At 46.5% G+C, this 19,440-nt stretch overlaps 3 protein-coding genes across 5 annotated transcripts in view; 1 reads left to right on the top strand and 2 right to left on the bottom strand.

Annotated features, from left to right (window-relative positions):
• Window positions 1–19,440, bottom strand: part of LOC309522715 (plexin-A3-like) — a gene marked incomplete at its 5' end in the record, with an annotated part of 112,880 nt that overhangs the window by 92,693 nt on the left and 747 nt on the right. The window contains one exon of the mRNA XM_082206183.1: window positions 18,640–18,650. Coding sequence (XP_082062309.1) covers window positions 18,640–18,650 — 11 coding nt within the window. The remainder of the gene's footprint in view (window positions 1–18,639; window positions 18,651–19,440) is intronic.
• On the bottom strand, window positions 384–8,417 carry TAFAZZIN (tafazzin, phospholipid-lysophospholipid transacylase). Of its 3 annotated transcripts, none has more exons than XM_082205637.1 (11): window positions 8,397–8,417; window positions 5,828–5,980; window positions 4,397–4,525; window positions 4,055–4,100; window positions 3,747–3,832; window positions 3,297–3,377; window positions 3,105–3,146; window positions 2,963–3,025; window positions 2,071–2,123; window positions 1,840–1,917; window positions 384–1,040 (listed from the first exon to the last, which is right to left on the bottom strand). In XM_082205637.1, exons 2-11 carry the CDS (start codon window positions 5,934–5,936, stop codon window positions 939–941), a joined length of 789 nt encoding a protein of 262 aa, XP_082061763.1. In that variant the 5' UTR covers window positions 5,937–5,980; window positions 8,397–8,417; the 3' UTR covers window positions 384–938. The 3 variants fall into 3 exon arrangements, with proteins under 3 accessions (XP_082061763.1, XP_082061761.1, XP_082061762.1); XM_082205635.1 differs by lacking the exon at window positions 8,397–8,417 and adding an exon at window positions 7,501–7,694; XM_082205636.1 differs by lacking the exon at window positions 8,397–8,417 and adding an exon at window positions 7,512–7,694 and having other exon boundaries at window positions 5,828–5,982.
• LOC309522406 (uncharacterized protein) lies at window positions 8,547–14,977 on the top strand. The gene is made up of 2 exons (XM_082205633.1): window positions 8,547–9,003; window positions 10,630–14,977. The coding sequence occupies exons 1-2, from the start codon at window positions 8,818–8,820 to the stop codon at window positions 12,436–12,438; spliced, it is 1,995 nt and encodes a 664-aa protein (XP_082061759.1). The 5' UTR covers window positions 8,547–8,817; the 3' UTR covers window positions 12,439–14,977.

Here is a 19,440-nt window from a genome sequence, read left to right as displayed (position 1 = left end):
TGCAATGGGTATGTTCTGTGTGACACTTAAATCACCAGAGAGAGAGAGAGAGAGAGAGAGAGAGAGAGAGAGAGAGAGATGCAAGTGAAGAGAGAAGCCTTGACAACCTTCTAGCACAATGTCTCCTCTGGTCAGCAGGAGGAAGGCATTTTCCTTGACACTAAACCACAGCCTTCCTCAGCCGGCATCCTCTAAATGTTTTGCACTACAATCCCATCAGCCACCTGGCTGGGAAAGGCTCCTATAAACAGAGGCGAACTGACATAAACAGCTGAGGCATCCTTTGCATGTGTCTCTTTCTGAACAAAGAACAGCATGTGCAGAGAGCCATCGCCAGTCCTAGCCTCCTCCCAGCCACCAGAAGAACTCAGCACAGGCTGCAGCAGGGTTTAAAATCATTTACTGGAAAATTGCCAAGTATAAAATCCACATTGGGGCCAATATTCTACAAAAAAGGAGAGAATTGATGGAATCAATCACCGATCCTTTCCAGCCCCCACTAAGAAATGCAGGCTGGTGCAAAAAGGGGTCACTGCAAGGAGGGGCGGAGCCTGCTATGCCGTCCCCTCCCTAGCTCCTCCCCTTGGTCCTGTACATCCATCACCCACAGCTGCCAGTCTGGGCCCAGGCTCCTTCCAGCACCTCTGCTTCTGGTCACAGGGAACTCCACATTCAATAGTCTTTCTGTGTTTCTCCCCTCCCTTTGGGAGGAAGCACAACAACAGAGCGTGAGACACACAGGTGGGGGTGGGGCTCCATGAGGTACGCAGAGAGCCTTCATCCATCTCTCTACATGCAATGCCAGTCCACTTGTGGCGTGGCATGGGCAACAGGTGGCAAAGTGGGAACGTCAGAGGTAGTCCATGCATTGTGTTGCACAGGACTGCACAATCCATGCTTTGGTGGAAGAGCTTCTAATGCTCATCCTGTTCACATCGCTAGCCCTGAAGCTTGAAAGTCTGATGCAGTCTCTCGGCCTGGTCCTTCAGTGCCTGGATCTCCTCCTGAATGAAATCAGTCAATGCTTTCCGCATCTCCATCTGCAAGCACAAGGAGCCATAGTCAGCAAGTCCATGCAACACACGCCAGCTCTCCGCCTATGTGTGGATGGGTACACCAAGAAGCAGGTGTATCCCAATAACTATTCCCCACCTCCAGGTCAAACAAATGCACAAGTCTGGGCCCAACCTAAGCCATGATTTGGGATCTCAAAGACTCCTGACGCATAAATCACAAAATCATCATGCAGCTAAGGTGGACCAATTTATAAATCAGCCAGGTAGGCAAAGCTTGAGCCCCCCCCCCCAGTCTCTCCCATTCCCATCAATGCCAGCCTGAACTCATCATACCTTCAACAGCTGATAAATACTTCTGCTTATCTTAGCAGATCAGTCTTACTTATTCCCATCATCGTTCTCCTAGAAAGATAGCTGTTGGTTTCCAATTGTATTTTAAAAAAGAATAGTCCCATGTTTCAGGGAATTATATAACAGGCACAATGGCTGTGTTTTGCCTCCACTGCCAGATGTTGTTGAGAATGGCAGGTGGGCAGAGTCCTGTTGCACTCATGGCATCTGGCCACCCACTGTGAGAACAGAATGGTGCCCTAGATGGGTCACTGGGCTCTTTTTATGTTCTTATGGAAGGTGAACATAGGAAACAGGCTTGGCACATAGTCTTCCCTCATTGGGGGGAAATTTGTAACTGCTCATCCCTGCAAGGCAGTGCCCAATTCTATAGAGAATGAACCTAAAGATGAATCCAGCTCTGAACCCGTCAGTGCAGTATGTCAAGCCCTTAATGATCAGCCATCCTATTTCTTCCCTACTTTGCACTCACCGCTGATTTGTTCTCTGCCCGCAGGTGCTCCAGCAGCGGACGGACACTGAATGGCTTCCCAATTAGCACGGTGATCTTCTGTAAAAAGAAGAAAAGGCAGCATGAGCAAACCGGTAACAAGGGAGGCAAATGGCTTCACTTGCACAAGTCCTCAACTTGCTGGTGACTTAGAATCCCCTGCCACTCCCGTCTGCAATGCTAGGAGCGCCTCTTCCCACCTCCAACACTCACCTGCCCAGCACGGGGCACGTATGGGGGTGCATTGGGGAGTACATCATTCATTCCTAGGGAGATGGAGGGGGGAAACAACAACACAAACAGTTAGTTTTGATCCCAGCCCCATCATAAGCCATATATATAAAAAAATGACAAAATGGAATAGGATTCCTGTGTATTTAAGAGCTGTACAGAAGGGATCATTTTAGCAGGAGCTGAAAAGAGCCTCCACTACTAAATTCATAGCATTCCATGTGGGTTATGCAAGTAGGTTAGACATACAGCCTATCCAGACAAAGTAGAAATTGGCATGTGTTTAAATTCTATTTTGATTTTTTTTTTTAAAAAAAAAAAAACCTGACTTTAACATTTTTTATGTTTGTAACAAAAATAAAAAATAAAAATCATGTGCTAGATAAATGTTGGAATTGTGTGTGGAGCCCCGGCTCACTCAGCAGCAGCAGAGCAGAAAATTGTAAGAGGCTTCTCCCACTTCAGAGAACAAGGTTTAAACAGAGCTACCTCTGGACTTAGAAGGGAGGAGCTACTTGTTCCAGGGTACCCTCCAGCATCAAGTGAGAAGAAGAGGTCATGCTGGTTTTTCAAAACCCATTCCCGCATCCTGAATCTCAATATTCTCAGTAAATTACTTCTGAAATACAAAATGTTGGTTTGGAAAGTAAGATGGAGAGTTAGTTTGTGTCACATTCTGCCAGCCTTCCTTGTGCACACTTTGGGCATTGCCTTTGGAAATCTGGTCCCTGCCAAAATCAACCTTTCTACACAGATCTTAAAGGAAGACAAGTGTCCTGTTCCACCAGAAATCTGAGAACCCTTATATCTTCTACCTATGCCATTGCCACCTGCCTAACATCAGACCTCGTCCCTCTCCTGATTCAGGTCTCACCTACATGCCAGAGTGGCAGTATAATGGGGTGAAGGCGGCATTCAGCCAGAAGACGCCCAATGCCTGGAAGAAATAAGAGGAAGGGGAGTTAGAGAGGATGAAATGGTCCCAGAATGCTCCTCTCCTACTAAAAAATACCTACCCCATTTGAAGCGCATGAATTCCTGAGTCATGTTTACTTTGCCTGGAAGAGGAAGATGGAGAACAGTTAGGGCAACGGGTGGGCAGTGTAGGTTAGCCTCTGAAGCAAACAATACCATCACCCCACCTATATCTATCTGCCACCCCCAGCCTCAGTATGCTCACAGAACCACTTCCAAGCATTGCTACCTACCTTCTGGGAACATGTGAACCCAGTCTCCATGGTTGAGCTTCTCAAGAATGTAGTCCATGCCTTTCTGATAGACTCCATCTCCTGCAGGAAGAATGAACAGATTAATGGCAGTTCAATCCCGCACAGAGGGCTCATGCAGCCCTAACCAGAACATTCTCTCACCATGCCTAGACAAGTCATAAGCATTGAAAAGAAAACAGATTTTTGCCTTTAAGAGTATGCTTACTTAGAACCCTTTCCATTTGCAAAGCAATTTAAAAATCTCTTTCTTCACAGCATCCTTGTTGATAAGCCACTATTATTCCCATTTTACACATGTCAGCTGGAAAATAGAGGCTGGGAGAAATGGAGGCACAAGGGTTCAAACTGTGTAAGTGAATTACTTCTCAGGCCTGATAACCCAAGAGCTGCTTGCCTGCCCCATGTCTATTAAGCAAACCATCTGCTTACCACGACAGACAGGTACACATCGCCCAAGGCTGAAGAAACGGGAATGTAGCTCCTTGGTGAAGCAGATGTCTGCAGCTGTTGGAGTCCTGGGAGAGCACAGAGACTGTTAAAACCACGTCACAACATTCTCAGCCAAGCTTTCATATGGGCTCTCCAAAACCTTGGGAGCTCAAACTGAATATGATGGGCAGCTCTACAAACACCCAGGAGCTTTTATTTTTATTTATTCAATTTGTATACCGCCCTATCCCTGTAGATCTCAGCTCATTCCTTCCTCACAGGGAATAACCACTTTTCTCAATACTTACCAGCGCATTTTCTGCAAGTTCCAGACGTGCCGTAATTTCAGGATCCCTGGGGGAGGCACAACCACATTAATACAGGGAACAATCCAAATTAAATCTACCATAGCTAATGCAGGAAAATGCTGCACGCACAGGGGTCAGGCTTGGGATTCATCCTTAAGAAAGACAGGTTAAGCCTCCTTCATGAAGGTCCTAAGGGAGTGGGGGGGGGGGAGCACCCATTCTTGCCCACTGTGCTCCAGACCTCAGGAAGGTGATTGGCCTGGTCTCTCAAAACAGAAGAAAAGAGCAATACCTTCCCCTTCCCACCCACCAGGTGGCAGCACTTCCCTTCTAGTACCCTACCCCACAGATGTGGATCATCCATGCAGGACTGGTGGTTGCAGACTGTCAAAAGAGGGATGCCTTCCTGGCGCTTCTCAATAAGCTCATACAGCACTTCTTTGTTATGGATGTTCACCTGGTTCATATACCCTGAAAGCAGGAGAGCAAAATGACAGCTCAGTGACAGCAAAGAGAGTGTAGAGAGAAAGGCTGAGGAGTTCCTAGGCTCGAATTCAGACTGGAGCAAGATAGATCGCTCTGTCTAGGTTCCCAGTGCTCTATCTAGCCATTAATAACAATGGATAGCAGCAATAATTTGTGGCTTTCCATATTTAGCAGTCATATGGCAGTTTTGAGCAAAGCATTAGGTAAATGTAAAGGTAAAGGACCCCAGGATGGTTAAGTCCAGTCAAAGCATTACACACAGTTCACATAGGAAGCTGCCTTGATACTGGCTACACGGCCTGGCAGCAGAACTGTCTGGTTCCTGGGTTCAGGGGTCTTTCCCAGACATGCCTGGAGATGCCAAGGATTGAACACTCTGCATTCAAAGTGCAAGCTGCCCCACTGAGATGCACACATTGTTTTGCTGCAACAACCTTGAAACAACCTTGCAAGGCCAATATTGTTACATCCACCATTGCCAGGGTGCTAGTAGTGGATGGGTTGCCTAAAGATACCTAGCAAGCTCTTGGCAGAGATGAGCTACAACAGCTCTCATTAGGGGCATGGGATGGGGAGAAATGGGGAAAACAGAAGACCTAGCTTAATACAAGGCCTGGCTCCTGGGTTCTGGTGGCCCTCAGGCAAGACTGAGTGGCTATAAAGCAGAGGGAGAGGCCAAGATATGTAAACCAATGGAGCACACGGACAGCTCCGTCACTGGCTTTGAGGCAGAAGTGGCCTCAAAACTCTCCTCTGGCTGTACCACTTCTGAGCCCTGCTTTTCACCCTGCTTCCTGAGAGATTTTGTCTCTTGCTTGCCTTGTGTAGAAGCCTCTGGTTTCTGCTCAAGTGAAACGTAACCTATCACACAAAGGCAAGAGTCCTCTCTCTTGTTCCACCCACTTTTGCTTCTGGCTCCACCCACCCATATGACCCCCAGAAGTTTGCCCAAGAGACAATTTGGCCCTCAGGTGAAAATAGGTTCCCCACCCCCACCCTATGCCCACCCCGTCACTAATCTAGTTCTGACCCCAAGAGCTCAGTCTCCATTTCCCTGCCCAGCAGAAGTGAGTCAAAACCTCGGGATCCCTTCCACTTCTACATATTCTAAGGAATCTCCACATGTCTTCCTGAGCTCCAGGAACAGCAGGAGTCTCTTGTACTGCTGCAGTCTTCCAGGGAGCCTAAATGGCAATGCCGTCAAGCATTTCTACACACCCTGCCATGAACTCTTTTTGTCCCTTTTGTGACACTAGCTGTGTAGGGGCAGAAGTTACAGGTACTCACTGGTCCAGAAGCAGCTGTAGGTGCCCACCAAGCCCATGACCACCCTGCTGGCCAAGGTCCAGGGCAGATGTGGAGCCCGGGGAAAGGGCCATTTCACCTCAAGGGGCATCTTCCCATCCCTGGCAATCCTTGAGGTAAGAGTGTCAGCTGTCCCTGCCAAAGAGAACAGCAGATTGCTTTGCAACCTATCACATTTGCCTACAGCTCTTGCTATGTAGTCCTCTCCCCTGCCAAGGTTGTGTTGCAACTTGCAGGTGGAGCCACCACATCCTGCCGTCTCACCTCTGCCTGAGGGCTGTCACCACATTTAAAAAAAGAAAAAAGTGATGAGGCTAAACAACAGGATTAAGCAGAACAGTGCAATTATGAGAAACAGAGAGGTTGCAACTGAAGTTACGTGGGCCAACCCTATAGAAATTGAGAAACTGCTGATGCAAGTCCACACCCAGCAAAAACTATTACTAAAGCACCTCTGTTGTGTTGTTTTACCCCAGATCTAGAAAAATTAGTTTTGAGGTGGAGGTGTGAAAGGGTGGCAAAGACCACTAGTTAGTGGTGCAGGGATTTTACTATACACATTAAATACAAATATACTGTGAATGAAAGCTTGGAGAGAAGTGGTAATTTTGAGAAGTATTTTGAGGAAATGCCTTCTTTCCACCTGTCATCCCTGATGCACCCATTCTTTTTTAGATTGGTCCTCTAATCAGAGGAGCAATCTGAGCAACACAAACTCAAGAAGTGGCTCTCAAATGTTTTAGGTGGATATTTATTGCACTTTTGTTCGTATTTATTTATTTCACTTCTTGATTGTAGAAAAACCTTGAAGTGGTTTACAAAAAGAACAGTACAATAAAACTTATTTTTTTAAAAAATAAAACATTCAAAAAGTAAAAACCAGGAATAAACTAAAAACAGATCAGAATTCTAGAAATCTGGGTAATTTCTTTTGTGAGCCGAATCTTCTTCCCATGTGCGCATACAGAGGTGTAAGGAAAGATGCGCCAAATCCCTCAGTCCTCCTCTCCCTTCCTACTAGCCTTCACCTCCTTCTCTTGCAGCAAGCAGGCAGGCAGCCACCAGGTGCTCTCCATCCCCAAGCCCACCGCTCCCCACCTGCGCCCTGATACCCTCCCACATCTCTCCCATGGAAAGAGGGACATCCTAAAGCAGCATGTCCAGAGTCCACTTTGGGGACCTAATCCGGTCCGCCGGTCGGTTTAATCCGGTCCCTGTGGCAGTTCATCTCCTGGGGTAAAATCTTTAAAAAGGTCAATCTTAAAAACAACTTTGTTCACTTCATCAAATCTGCCCCCCTTTGAAAAAAGTTTGGGCACCCCTGTCCTAAGGGAACATTCCTAAGGGACGTTCCGGGATGATATCGGAAGCCCAGGTCGGCTTCTCTCAATCGGGGGCGCCCCTGGAGAAGAGGGAGGGTCCGGCCGCCCCTTTCCAACCTTTGCCATGGCGCCTCTCTCTCTCTCTGCCTGGGGGTCTGGCAGCCCCCTTCCCTCGCCCCGCAAGGCCCAGAAACCCAGCAGGGGCAGCTTCCCCACCTGGGCGCCGGGTGCCAGACGGAGATGCCAGACGCCGGGAATGAAGCGGGAGGCAGGCGGCGCCTCTGTCCGCCCCCCGCGCCTCCTCCCCGCGCCTCCCCATTGCACCCCACTCACCTCCTGCTCCTCCTGCTAGCTGCCTTCAAACTCCTCTTCTTTCTTATCGCGGCGAGAAATGAGCAGCTCGGCCCCAAAGCGCCCCAGTTTTGCAAACTCTCTTCCCACGTAAATATTTTTAATTATTTATTTTTATTTTAATAAAGGAGGCGTAATCAGAAACAGAGGGTCGTAAAGGGTTCTCGGACACTTAGCGGTCGTGAACTGTCGCAAACGGCTACTCGAGTGACACGCGCGCTTTCCGGCAAGGCCTCGGAACCGGATGGTGGTTCAGAGTGACGCGCACGATCGGAGCTTCCGCTAAATGTTGAAGGCGGCCCATGGGGCAGCAATGTCGCTCTACCCCGTGGCATCTCTATGGTGGAATTCCTATTCGCCTCGCCTTGCGAGTTAAAAGTGGGAAATAATATGCTCCTTTAATTTAGTGAGGAATAATCACGAATAATGAACCTCCTCCCGCCTTGTTTTATGATACGAGTGGAGAACTCCGGCATTTTGAAAGACAAACAGAAACAGACAGAAAAGGCTTTTGTTCTTAGATTAGGAACTTCCTTATGGGTTAAAAAAGAGCATGCTGAGCTCGCTTAAAACATGCTGACCCCCCCCCCCCCGTTCATATAAGCATATTGTATTCCTTATCTCTCTGTGTGATGCACATATATTTTAAATGGGAGCAAACACAATATTCCATGTGCAATGCCCCTATATTTGGCGCCCTTTAACAGCGCGATCCTATACACGTTACTCAAAGGGACTTGCTTTGTTGCAGGAGACTCGCGGCGCAATCCTGGTGCACCTTTTCAAAGAAGTCCTACTGAGCTACTCCCAGAAAAGCGTGCATAGAATTGCAACCTTTGCATGTATGTTGTTTATTTCAAGTCATAACTTTGACTTACTTGTATCGGATCGGATTTGTTATAAGATGCGCAACCTTTGCTTCTTCAGCTTGTAAAGCGCCTTGTGTATAGCAACACAGAAAGGTGATATGCAAATAAAAAGTGATGATGGCGATTTATAACTGAATCTCATCTCGCCACGTGCAAATCCTTTTCCCTATGGAAATGCGGTGAAGCCGAAAGCGTGACTGGATGCACCTCGAGAGCATCCAAACGGCAGCCACTCCTAAAGCAAAGAATGGTTTCTCATATTGTGAAGGAGAAAAACAAACGCACCGGCGTGCAACGTTTGGCAAAGGACTACATTTCCCAGCAGCCGCATTAGGGTTGACGCATGCCCTCGCGGGGCTAGAAGGCTCCCCCGTGCCCTGGCTCCCATTCATCAGTCCCGGAGCCGTGCACGACCTCGGGAGCCGCCGGCATGTCTTCTTCTGCAGCGGCGGAACCCGAGAGCAAAGCGCTGCCCATCGTCGTGAGGACGTACTTCTCCGAGGTCGTGGAAGACGACGGGAACTTCATCCAGGCAGTTTGCAGCCTGTGCCGGCACAAGAGGAAGACCATTCGAGGGCAGCACAAGGCGCCATCCAATTTCACCAAGCACGTGCAGGTACAGAATGGCAGCAAAGGGCCACTACGCATTCGCACGTGAGCCAGCCCGATTTGCTGGCTGGTTTAAGATTAGCGATCCGGGAGCCCCCGTAGGCACGACCAGCATGCAAACTCCCCGTGCAGTCGTGCAAAAGGGATGGCGGCTCAGGTGCTGGGTGCGCTTCAGGGCCGCTTATTATGCTCAGGAGCGCTTTGCCGTTATTAGCCACCCACCCGCGCGGCAGCATCTTGTTTCGGACCCCGATGTCGCCTGGTTCGAGTGCGCGCGTTCAAGCAACCTTGGTCGTCCCCAATAGATCAGATTCAGGCCATGGCCCTCCTGCAGTTGCTAATCTCTACCCTTAGGGATGTGGCTCTCCAGGTGGTGTTGGACTACTTTTATCATCCCCAAGCCAACATGACCAGTGAGTGGTCAAGCATGGTGGGAGCTGTAGTCCCGCAAGATCTGGAGAGCCACAACTTCCCTGCCCCCAAGCTAAACAAAGACTACTCTGCATTGCAAGGAGTGGAGTCTGGACTCTTACATCACCTGATTCCACAAATTGTGGTTGACCTCTCCAGTCCTCAAGGATCCTAGTCTTGGACTGGAGAAGGGATAGCACATCACATCAAAATATTTTCAGTGCATATTTTCATACACATCAAATGCTAAACTACAGCAGATAAATTTATTGCCTTTAGGATGATCTTACTTTAAAATAATAATCATGAAATAGGAGATGCTTAGAACATAAGAAGAATCTTGCAGGGATAGGGAAGCTGTGGACCTCCAAGTGTTGTTGAACCACAGGTCCCATTATCCCTGACCACCGGCCATGGTGACTGAGGGTGATAAGAGTTTGACGTCCTCTGGAGGGTCACTGGTCCTGTCATCACATGGTTTAGTGGCTCCAGCCAAAGGTCCATAGGAAACCATCATTCTCTTTGGGAAGGCCTGCCAGATGCTTCAGGAAAGGTCATATGATGAGTGGGAAAGTACCCACCCCCAATTTTTTATGCCCAGCATTCGGTATTCAGAGATATACTGCCTCTGAATATGTTGATTCTAATTGGTTGTCATAGCTAAGAGACTTTGCAAAAAGCATACCTTAAAATCAGATGTATTATAAAAAGAATTTATTTTTACTTAAAATTATTTTTTAGCAAGGTTAGTGGATCCTTTTGCTTCTTTGCTTTTTTTGTTTAACAATTTGGCAGCATTCTTGCAAATTTCTCTGTAAGGTTATGGAGACTGGATATTTTAAAAGAAAAATAAAGGGGCTTGATTTGACTAATGGGTGGATATCCACATAAGGACTCTGCTAGTGCAATGGGACTTTCCTCCCCTTCAACCCCCATTGGCTTAGGTTGGGATTGGGAGAATCCCCAGAACAGCACATGAGGTGTGGTGGGAGGAGAGGGGAGTTGAGTCCATCAAGCAAGCAGAAATGTTTGTGCTGATCTCCTTAGTGCTATGTTAAATTCCTCCCAATATCTGTGAGATCCTGACTCCACAGGCCACTGAGCAATTCATCAGGTCTGTCAGTACTTTTGCATGTGACAAGCATTTATATATTTCTGTATGATTCCCATAATAATTTCTATATCCTATAGCACTGACTGAAATAGTTCTCCTCTGTTGTAGAGAATCCATGGAGAAAAATATCTGAAGCTGATGCACAAAAGGAAAAATATCCATTGCAAACAAATTGGTAGTGGCATGTTAAAAGTTTCTGAGAAAATTCCAAAATACAGTGAGCCTCATTGGGACCCTTACTCACAGTATCAGCTCTGTGATCAGTCTTTATCCAAAGAAAACCTGGATCAACTAATTCTCAATTTTCTCATCACTGATATGCTTCCCTTGTCGATTGTTGACGGAAGTGGCTTCCACACTTTGATTAAAGGGATTATTCCCAGTGCTGCAGTCACTTCTACAGAAACCTTACAGAACAACCTTGCAAGACAGTATGCCTTGGTTCTTGAAAAAATTAAAAGGAAATTGGACTCAGTTTCTTATGTTTGTACAACTGCAGATGTGTGGATGCATCAGGGGCAAAATTATGTGGGTGTCACATGCCACTGGATCAATTCAGCTAACTTGACAAGAGAATCTGCTGCCTTGAGCTTCCGACGCTTTCCTGGGCCATGTTCATACAGCAAGCTTGCTTCTGTGCTGACTGAGATCCATTCGCAGTATGATTTGGACTCCACAAAAATAACACACATTGTCACGGACAATGGGAACCATTTCCAGAAAACCTTTCAGCTGTTCTCTGGACCCAAAGAGCAGCTGGAGGATAGCTTGGACCAGCAAGAGGGGAGTGATGGGGAGAAGCAAGTGAATCCCCTGGGTGCTGATGCCTGTGTCAATGTGCGCATTTATGAAGCCTTGTCAGGTGACACCGTTGATTCTTCTGACCTCTTCTACTTGCCACCCCGCGTGGTCTGCTTTTCCTGCACACTCAGCTTTGTGGCTGCAACAGCTGCTTCCAGAGCACTGGCCACCAACCCTCCATACAGGCACCTTTTCCAAAGCGTGGCAAGCAAATGTTGTGCTTTAAGGAATGTTTCCCAAGATAGCCTGAAAAATGCAGAGCTTGTTAATTACGCCCTCGGAAAGTCTCTTCCCAAACCGACCTCCATATGGAATTCTGAGTTTGACAGTTTTTGCCGCATATACGACATGCGTGGCACAGTGAATCTCATAATGGCCTGCCTCCAGCTTCCAAAATTTACCAACCTGGAGCTGGAGTTCTTAGGGGAGTGGTTGGAGGTGATGTCTCCGATTGCTACAGCACTTGACAAACTTCAGACAGAAGAGGCCATTGAGTCTTTCTACGGTGCTGTCCTGCCCATGGTGCTTGTGTTAAACAGCCGACTTGAGTCGGTGTCTCCAAAATACACTTCTTGCCTGGCAGATGCACTGAAGGGGGAGCTTCAGAAGCAGTTTGGGCACATGCTGACCTTTGACACAGCCGTAAGTAGTAAAAAGACAAAGCCACTAGTCATTGCTTCTGTATCACATCCATTTTTTAAATTGCGTTGGCTGCAAAGTCAAGATGATAAGAAGATCGCTCAGGAGCTTTTCTTACGGGAGCTGCTCCGCTGTGACACTCTGTCGTCGAAGGCTGACAGTCAAGCCGCAGCAGTGAAAGCTGCCGACGATTTTTATGGCTTTGATGATCAGGGGGTGGCGGCAGCTGAGTCTGCATTAAGGAATATTGGGATACAGTTCCTCAACGATCCATCGCATGAGCTGAGGCAACTGAAAAGATACCCAGCCATCGCCAAGCTTTTTATCAAGTTCAACACCACTCTGACAAATTCTGCTCCTGTAGAAAAACTGTTCTGTCATAATGGACAAATCCTGGGGCCCAAAATGGCCTCCCTTCAGGATGATGTGTTAGAGATGATGATGTTGTTGCAGAAAAATTCCCAGTTTCTTGTATGATATATGTCCATAGAGCAGTGGCCTAGAGTCAACATGGTGCCCTCCATATGTTGTTGGACGGCAACTCTCATACTCATCTCTAACCATTGGTCATACTGGCTGGAGCTGAAGGAGTCCCAACAATGACTGGAGTGCCACAGGCTCCCACACCACTGCTCTGCAGCCCAGTTTTTCCACCTGTTCCACCTTCAGAAAAACTCTTTTCATGTTGCTCCTTCTTCTGAGGCACCAATGAAACTGTCACATCTCTCCTATGCATTGCAGAGTGTTTTGGGGCATGTTCTAGGGCGCATACTCAGGGATGGCTCAAGAAAGGTGCTGATGTTGTTGTCGCTGCTGCTGCTGTATTAGGCAGCGTAGGTGTGATGGGCTACAGGGACTCGCCAGTAACGTGCCAGTACCTTGCCCTTAAGTAGACCCCAGTCCCTACCACCAAGCAACAACAGGGCAATGAATCCTGAGGAGGCCGTGTTTGGTCTCCTTGCCTGGAGGCTAGAAGGGGCATGGTAGCTCTCGTTCATCTGCTTGATGGGAGAGAAGGAGTACCTGGAGGATATAAAGCCACAGGGAGAGGGAGGAGGGGCAGTGGAAGACCAGAGAACAGGCTGGACTGCCTAGGCTCTCACACAAATAAGGGTGGCTTGGCCCATACTCCCCTGCCAGATGCCTTCTGCAGTCTTCTGCAATCTTGCTGAGTTTTCCTCAGACAGTTGCCCAGTGTGCCCGCATGGTGAGGGCCAGACCTGTCCACTCAGTTCATGCTGAGCACTGGACAAGCTTGTTGGCTTTCGTATAAACTTGGTTTGAAATTTGCTGCTTTGAACTGTATTCTTTTGATAAATATTTTACACTCTGTTTTACGTAAAGCGTAGCATTGATTAAGTGACGTATACATTTTGTTAAAAGAAAAGAAAACATTTCCATGGTCATGAACTGACAATGCACCCTGAAGTCCCCTCTGACTGTATATTGCACAGGAAGATCATCAGCAATAAGGAAGTTGCCTTTCGCGGCAGCTTGTCCACCCTTCCTGATCTTACCAAGGACCCCTTCTGAGAGGAACTCAGAAGCTTGAGACTGCCATTCAGGAGTCTGCCTTCTCAAATGCAGCCAAAGTGACTCCATTAGGTTACAAGGAGCTTTAGATGTGGTGACACCTAGTTTGCTCGGTTGATATTGTGGCATGTTACTTTAGTGTGGGGCCTCCCCTCTGGCCACAAGTAAAGGCCAGACTGAGAACTGCTGCTGTAGAGAGATGATATAGAACAGGGGTCAGCAACCTTTTTCAGCCATGGGCCGGTCCACCGTCCCTCAGACCATGTGGTGGTCCAGACTATTTTGGGGGGGGGGGATGAACAAATTCTTATGCCCCACAAATAACCCAGAAATGCATTTTAAATAAAAGGACACATTCTACTCATGTAAAAACAAGCTGATTCCCGGACCATCCGTGGACTGGATAGAGAAGGCGATTAGGCCGCATCCGGCCCACGGGCCTTAGGTTGCCTGCCCCTGATATACTGTGGTACCTCGGGTTACATACGCTTCAGGTTACATACACTTCAGGTTACAGACTCCGCTAATCCAGAAATAGTACCTCGGGTTAAGAACTTTGCTTCAGGATGAGAACGGAAATCATTCTCCGGCGGCCGGACAGCAGCAGGAGGCCCCATTAGCTAAAGTGGTGCTTCAGGTTAAGAACAGACCTCCAGAAAGAATTAAGTACTTAACCCGAGGTACCACTGTAGAATCTTTCCTAAGAAAGTGAGCTGGCAAATCCCCTGGTTCAAATCTCCCCTCAGTTATGACCTCAGGGAAGTCACTCTGGTAGCTCAGTTGAAGACTTCCTCTTTGCATGCAGAAGGACCCAGGTTCAATTCTTGGCATCTCCAATTAAAAAAGCACATTGAGTAGCAGTTAGTTAATTGGGGCACTATCCAACTAACTTGTTCTATCAATGCAAGGTTTTCACTTATCCTGGGACACATCTGCAATAAAGATGTAATAACAGTGGCCTACCTCACAGAACTGTTGTAAGGAGTATTGAAAGAATATATATCAAGAGCTTTCAACAATTGGGTTAAGCACTATATAAATGCTAGATATTATTGTTGGATGATTTATATAATGTAGCAGGTATGTCAGAACACCTGCATTTTCATGGTTCACTGTACTTTTTTTTGTCAAAATGCATTTATAACATTTAAATTTCAGAAAGCCACTATATATGATACTTTTTAAAAGTGCAAATAAAAAAAACTGATCATTGAAATTCTTCATAACTCAACAAGCAACAGCCAAAAACCAAAACAGATAACTGTTTCCTGTGGAGAAAGACTGCACTCAGAGCTGGCCTACCCATGAAGCAAGTTGAGGCGACCGCCTCAGGTGGCAGGATTCATCACCTGAATTGACAGCAGATCCTGATGTTGATCTTCCTTCTTGGGCCGGCCCTGCGTATACTCAGTTAGTGAAACTCCTGCATAGGATTGCACCTTCTAGCTAGGAAGTTTTGATTAAAACAATGAGGAGGATGTAAGGATGTTTAACAGATGATCTCCGTAGACAACTAGATCGAGGCGGGTCAGGACTGCTGATCCTTTTAGATTTGTCAGTAGCCTTTGACATGGTCGAGCATGATCTTCTGGACCACCGCCTCGCAGACGTGGGGTTACAGGGCATAGCGCATAACTGGCTGTGCTCTTTTATCTCTGGTCGGGGTCAGAGGGTGGCATTAGGGAGGGAAATGTCGTCGCACCATTCCTTGGTGTGTGGAGTGCCGCAGGGCGCAATTCTCTCCCCAATGCTTTTTAACATGCTTTATTTTTTTTCATTACTATTTTATTATGTTTTATCAATAGAAAGTTCAGAAAAATACAAAAACAGAAAAATACAAAATACAAAAATACAAACATTAAACACAAAAAAGAAGAAAAAACACATATAAAAGAAAACAAAACTCCCTCTTTTTAAATTTCTCATCTTTAGTTAACTTATTTTCCTGACTTCCTCACGCCTCCCTTTTTTGTATCCCTTTTAAAAATTGGTTCAGCAAATTCATATCCTATTAGTTTATCTATTATCAATCCCATCTTACAATTTACCTTGTTACTAGAACCCCTTCAATTAATTTCAATGTCATCAGCATTCAAGAATTTTACAATATTTCTGTAAATAAGTTTTAAATTTCCTCCAATCTTCTTCCACCGACTCTTCTCCCTGGTCTCGGATTCTGCCAGTCATTTCCGCCATTTCCATATAGTCTATTAGTTGCATCTGCCATTCTTCCAGGGTGGGTAAGTCTTGTGTCTTCCAACGCTTTGCAATGAGAATTCTTGCTGCTGCTGTAGCGTACATAAAGAAAGTTCTATCCTTCTTTAGCACCGATTGGCCAACTATGCCCAGGAGAAAGGCCTCTGGTTTCTTCAGGAAAGTATATTTAAATACCTTTTTCATTTCATTATAGATCATCTCCCAGAAAGCCTTAATCCTTGGGCACGTCCACCAAAGGTGAAAGAATGTATCTTCAATTTCTTTACATTTCCAACATTTGTTTTCGGGCAAATGATATATTTTTGCAAGCTTGACTGGAGTCATGTACCACCTGTACATCATTTTCATAATATTCTCTCTTAGGGCTTTTTAACATGCTTTAACACCCTTGCCCAGATTATCCGGAGCTTTGGGCTGGGCTGTCACCAATATGCTGATGACACTCAGCTCTATCTGCTGATGGATGGCCACACCAACTTGGCCCCGAACACACTGACCAGATGCTTGGAAGCTGTGGCTGGATGGTTTCGTGGGAGCTGATTGATACTAAATCCTTCGAAGACAGAGGTCCTCTGGCTGGGTCGGGATGGCATGGGGATGAGGGACCAACTCCCTTCTTTTGCGGGGTGCCAATTAGTGCCATTGCCTTCCATTAAGAATTTGGGTGTAATCCTTGACACCTCCCTTTCCATGGAGGCACAAGTTACAGCAACAACTAAGGCGACATTTTTCCACCTTCGCCGCATCAATCAATTGGTCCCTTACCTTTCCCACCCCAACCTGGCCACAGTGATCCACGCGACGATCATCTCCAGGCTTGAGATGTAATTCTCAAGTAATTCGCTCTACGCAGGGCTGCCCTTGAAGCTGACCCAGAAACTCCAGCGGGTGCAGAATGCTGCAGCGAGGCTCCTCACGGGGTCTCTGCCATGGGAGCATATTCACCCAGTGCTTTTCAAGCTGCACTGGCTCCCGGTGGAGTACAGGGTCAGATTTAAGGTGCTTGTTTTGACCTTTAAAGCCCTTCACGGCCTAGGACCCTCGTACCTACGGGACTGCCTCTCCCGGTATGCCCCACGGAGAGCCTCAAGGTCCATAAATAACAACACCCTAGTGGTCCTGAGCCCTAAGGAAGTTAGATTGGCTTCAACAAGAGCCAGGGCCTTTTCAACTCTGGCTCCGGCCTGGAGGAACTCTCTGCCTCATGAGACCAGGGCCCTGCAGGATCTGATTTCTTTCCGCAGGGCCTGTAAGACAGAGTTGTTCCGCCTGGCCTTTGGCTTGGAGCCAATTTGATTACCTCCCTCTCTTTCTTTTTTCCTTCTCCTCCTGCGATGAGGCTACATTTTAATATTTTAATGTTTCAATATTTTAATGTTGTAATTTAATTTTGTTTTTAAGTTGTAATCATTCAACTTGTTTTTATTATTGCTTGTAAGCCGCTCTGAGCCCAGCCTTGGCTGGGGAGGGCGGGGTATAAATAAAAATTATTATTATTATTATTATTAAGATTCTTTGCTTATCAGATTTTCCACAGAAATTGTAAATTTGGATTAAATGGAAAAATAACATGGGGTGGCATTTTGACAAGGGTGATGTCCTGTAGATACGGCACAAAACATGCACGCATGAGCAGCTCTCAGTGCACAATTAACTGCTGTAGAGGCGCCCACAAGGTGCTTCTTCAAGTATACATGGCACAGACCACTGAGGGCTGGGGTAGGTAAAAGTATATATAATTAGCAGACCTAGAAGTTAACTGGCAACCATGAGTTTAAGCTGTCATGGTTCTTGGTGTCTGCCCCCCAACCCCCGCCATGTATATGATCTGACCTGTTATTCTGGTATGTCCAACAAGCAGTAACACACCGCATTGAAAATGCTTTTGCTTTCTCAGGTGTTGTGCTTGATACTTAATGAGCTGTTATTAGTGTTAGTGAAGACATACTGCATAATGGATTGCCATAGTATTACCACATCAGTTTTAAGCAAGTTGCCCCATACTTTCACTGAATGTGATGACATTGTGGTTAGTTGTATATTCAGTTGTTGCTGGATATAGTTTCACTCATGGGCGTAGCCAGGATTTTTGTTAGTGGGGGGCAGGCCTTTGTTGGGGGGGGGCAGAACCTCAGTTACCTATGTATTTTTTGGGGGGGGACAGCTGCCCCTTCCTGCCCCCCCCCCTTTGACTACGCCCATGGTTGCACTGACGATACATGGTTGTGATGACAAAACCAGGTGGAAGCACAGTTTACCCTTCCTTAAACAAGGTTTTATGTCACCTCTTGGCACATATTTGTACTTAGAGCTGCGTCCTTTTTGCGTATGTGCTGAGTTTCTGTGTTCAAATGTCTATTGATTTTTTTGTTTCAGTGTGCTGATGTACACGTTTGATTTTAAGTCACTTGAGATAGGGGAATGTGCTAGGACGCCCTGGGGAACAGTGAAACCTGTGGGATTCCTGAAACAAAGAAATGTGGGGGCGGATGGAGATAGGAGTATGGTGAGTAGTCAGTAGAACAATAATGGCACTTGTTTTACAGGTTTGGGATCTGATTAGAGAGAGGGAGGAGAGAATGAATATGGGAATTCCTGTTTGAATTGCAAACTAGTTGTAACATAGGGTATGGGATAAGAAAGGCAAATCCTGCACCTTTCCAGACAAAAAAATAATACTCAAAACTTTTATTAAACTAGAAACTATTAAACTGGAGTTAATATGCTTGCAGGAATTATTGCTCCTCCCCCGCTGTAGTAACAAGAAAGGGTGGTAGATGTGCTAAAGGATAGGACTGCACGTGTTTCAAGTGAAAAAAATAATAAAATAAAAGTTTATTTAAATAAAATATTTAAATAGTTTTTCTAGATATTGCAAGAGATCAACACAATATTGCCAAGCAATAGTGTTCACTATCCCTCGTGAAAGTGCGCAGAAGCTTTACATATATTAATTAGTGTGATGTATCTGTCCACAGCGCCACCTGCATCCCTTTACTGACACCTTAATGTGGCAGCTACACAAGCCACATGTTCTATGTATATCTCGGGCCAAACTAGGCATGATAAACACCAGGGGTAAGTCATTGAGCTCTCTTAAGTGTATTTCCACAAAAGCCCCATAACACTGAAATGCACTCAGTATATGTGCTGATCTCCGAAGAATTGATGCTTTTGAATTATGGTGCTGGAGGAGACTCTTGAGAGTCCTATCCATTCTGAAGGAAATCAGCCCTGAAGCTGAGGCTCCAAGACTTTGGCCACCTCATGAGAAGAGAAGACTCCCTGGAAAAGACCCTGATGTTGGGAAAGATGGAGGGCACAAGGAGAAGGGGATGACAGAGGAGAAGATGGTGGGACAGTGTTCTCGAAGCTACCAGCATGAGTTTGACCAAACTGCGGGAGGCAGTGGAAGACAGGAGTGCCTGGCGTGCTCTGGTCCAGGGGGTCACGAAGAGGCGGACACGACTAAACAACAACAACATGATGTGTGGAATATATTAGCCATGCCAGCCCCCTGCTTCTCCTGTCAGTCATTGGTACGGAAACGCAACACCCAAATGGGCTGATTTGTGGGGTACCCCGTGAATGGGTGCCCTAGGAGGGGGGAGGCAAAACGAAGCCAGCCTCCCTTGTCCGTTTTATCCCTCTTAAAAAGTTCTGCCCCGTTTTCTGAGGCCCTTCCTCCACAAAGCGACTTGCAGTTTTATTTAAAACAGAAGAGTTGCA

The sequence above is a fragment of the Podarcis vaucheri genome (genome assembly GCF_965113315.1).
Source record: "Podarcis vaucheri genome assembly, chromosome: 17".
Taxonomy (NCBI): Eukaryota; Metazoa; Chordata; class Lepidosauria; order Squamata; family Lacertidae; genus Podarcis; species Podarcis vaucheri.
The sequence above is the reverse complement of the archived record's forward strand: the minus strand, read 5'-3'. Positions and strand labels throughout refer to the sequence as shown.

Coding starts and splice junctions, on each gene's coding strand:
- TAFAZZIN (XM_082205637.1), bottom strand. CDS start 5,936: ATGCCCCTTGAGGTGAAATGGCCCTTTCCCCGGGCTCCACATCTGCCC. Junction 3,147..3,296: donor GGTTCACATGTTCCCAGAAG/GTAGGTAGCAAT, acceptor TTCCTCTTCCAG/GCAAAGTAAACATGACTCAG. Junction 1,041..1,839: donor GGGCAGAGAACAAATCAGCG/GTGAGTGCAAAG, acceptor TTGTGCTTGCAG/ATGGAGATGCGGAAAGCATT.
- LOC309522406 (XM_082205633.1), top strand. CDS start 8,818: ATGTCTTCTTCTGCAGCGGCGGAACCCGAGAGCAAAGCGCTGCCCATC. Junction 9,004..10,629: donor ATTTCACCAAGCACGTGCAG/GTACAGAATGGC, acceptor CCTCTGTTGTAG/AGAATCCATGGAGAAAAATA.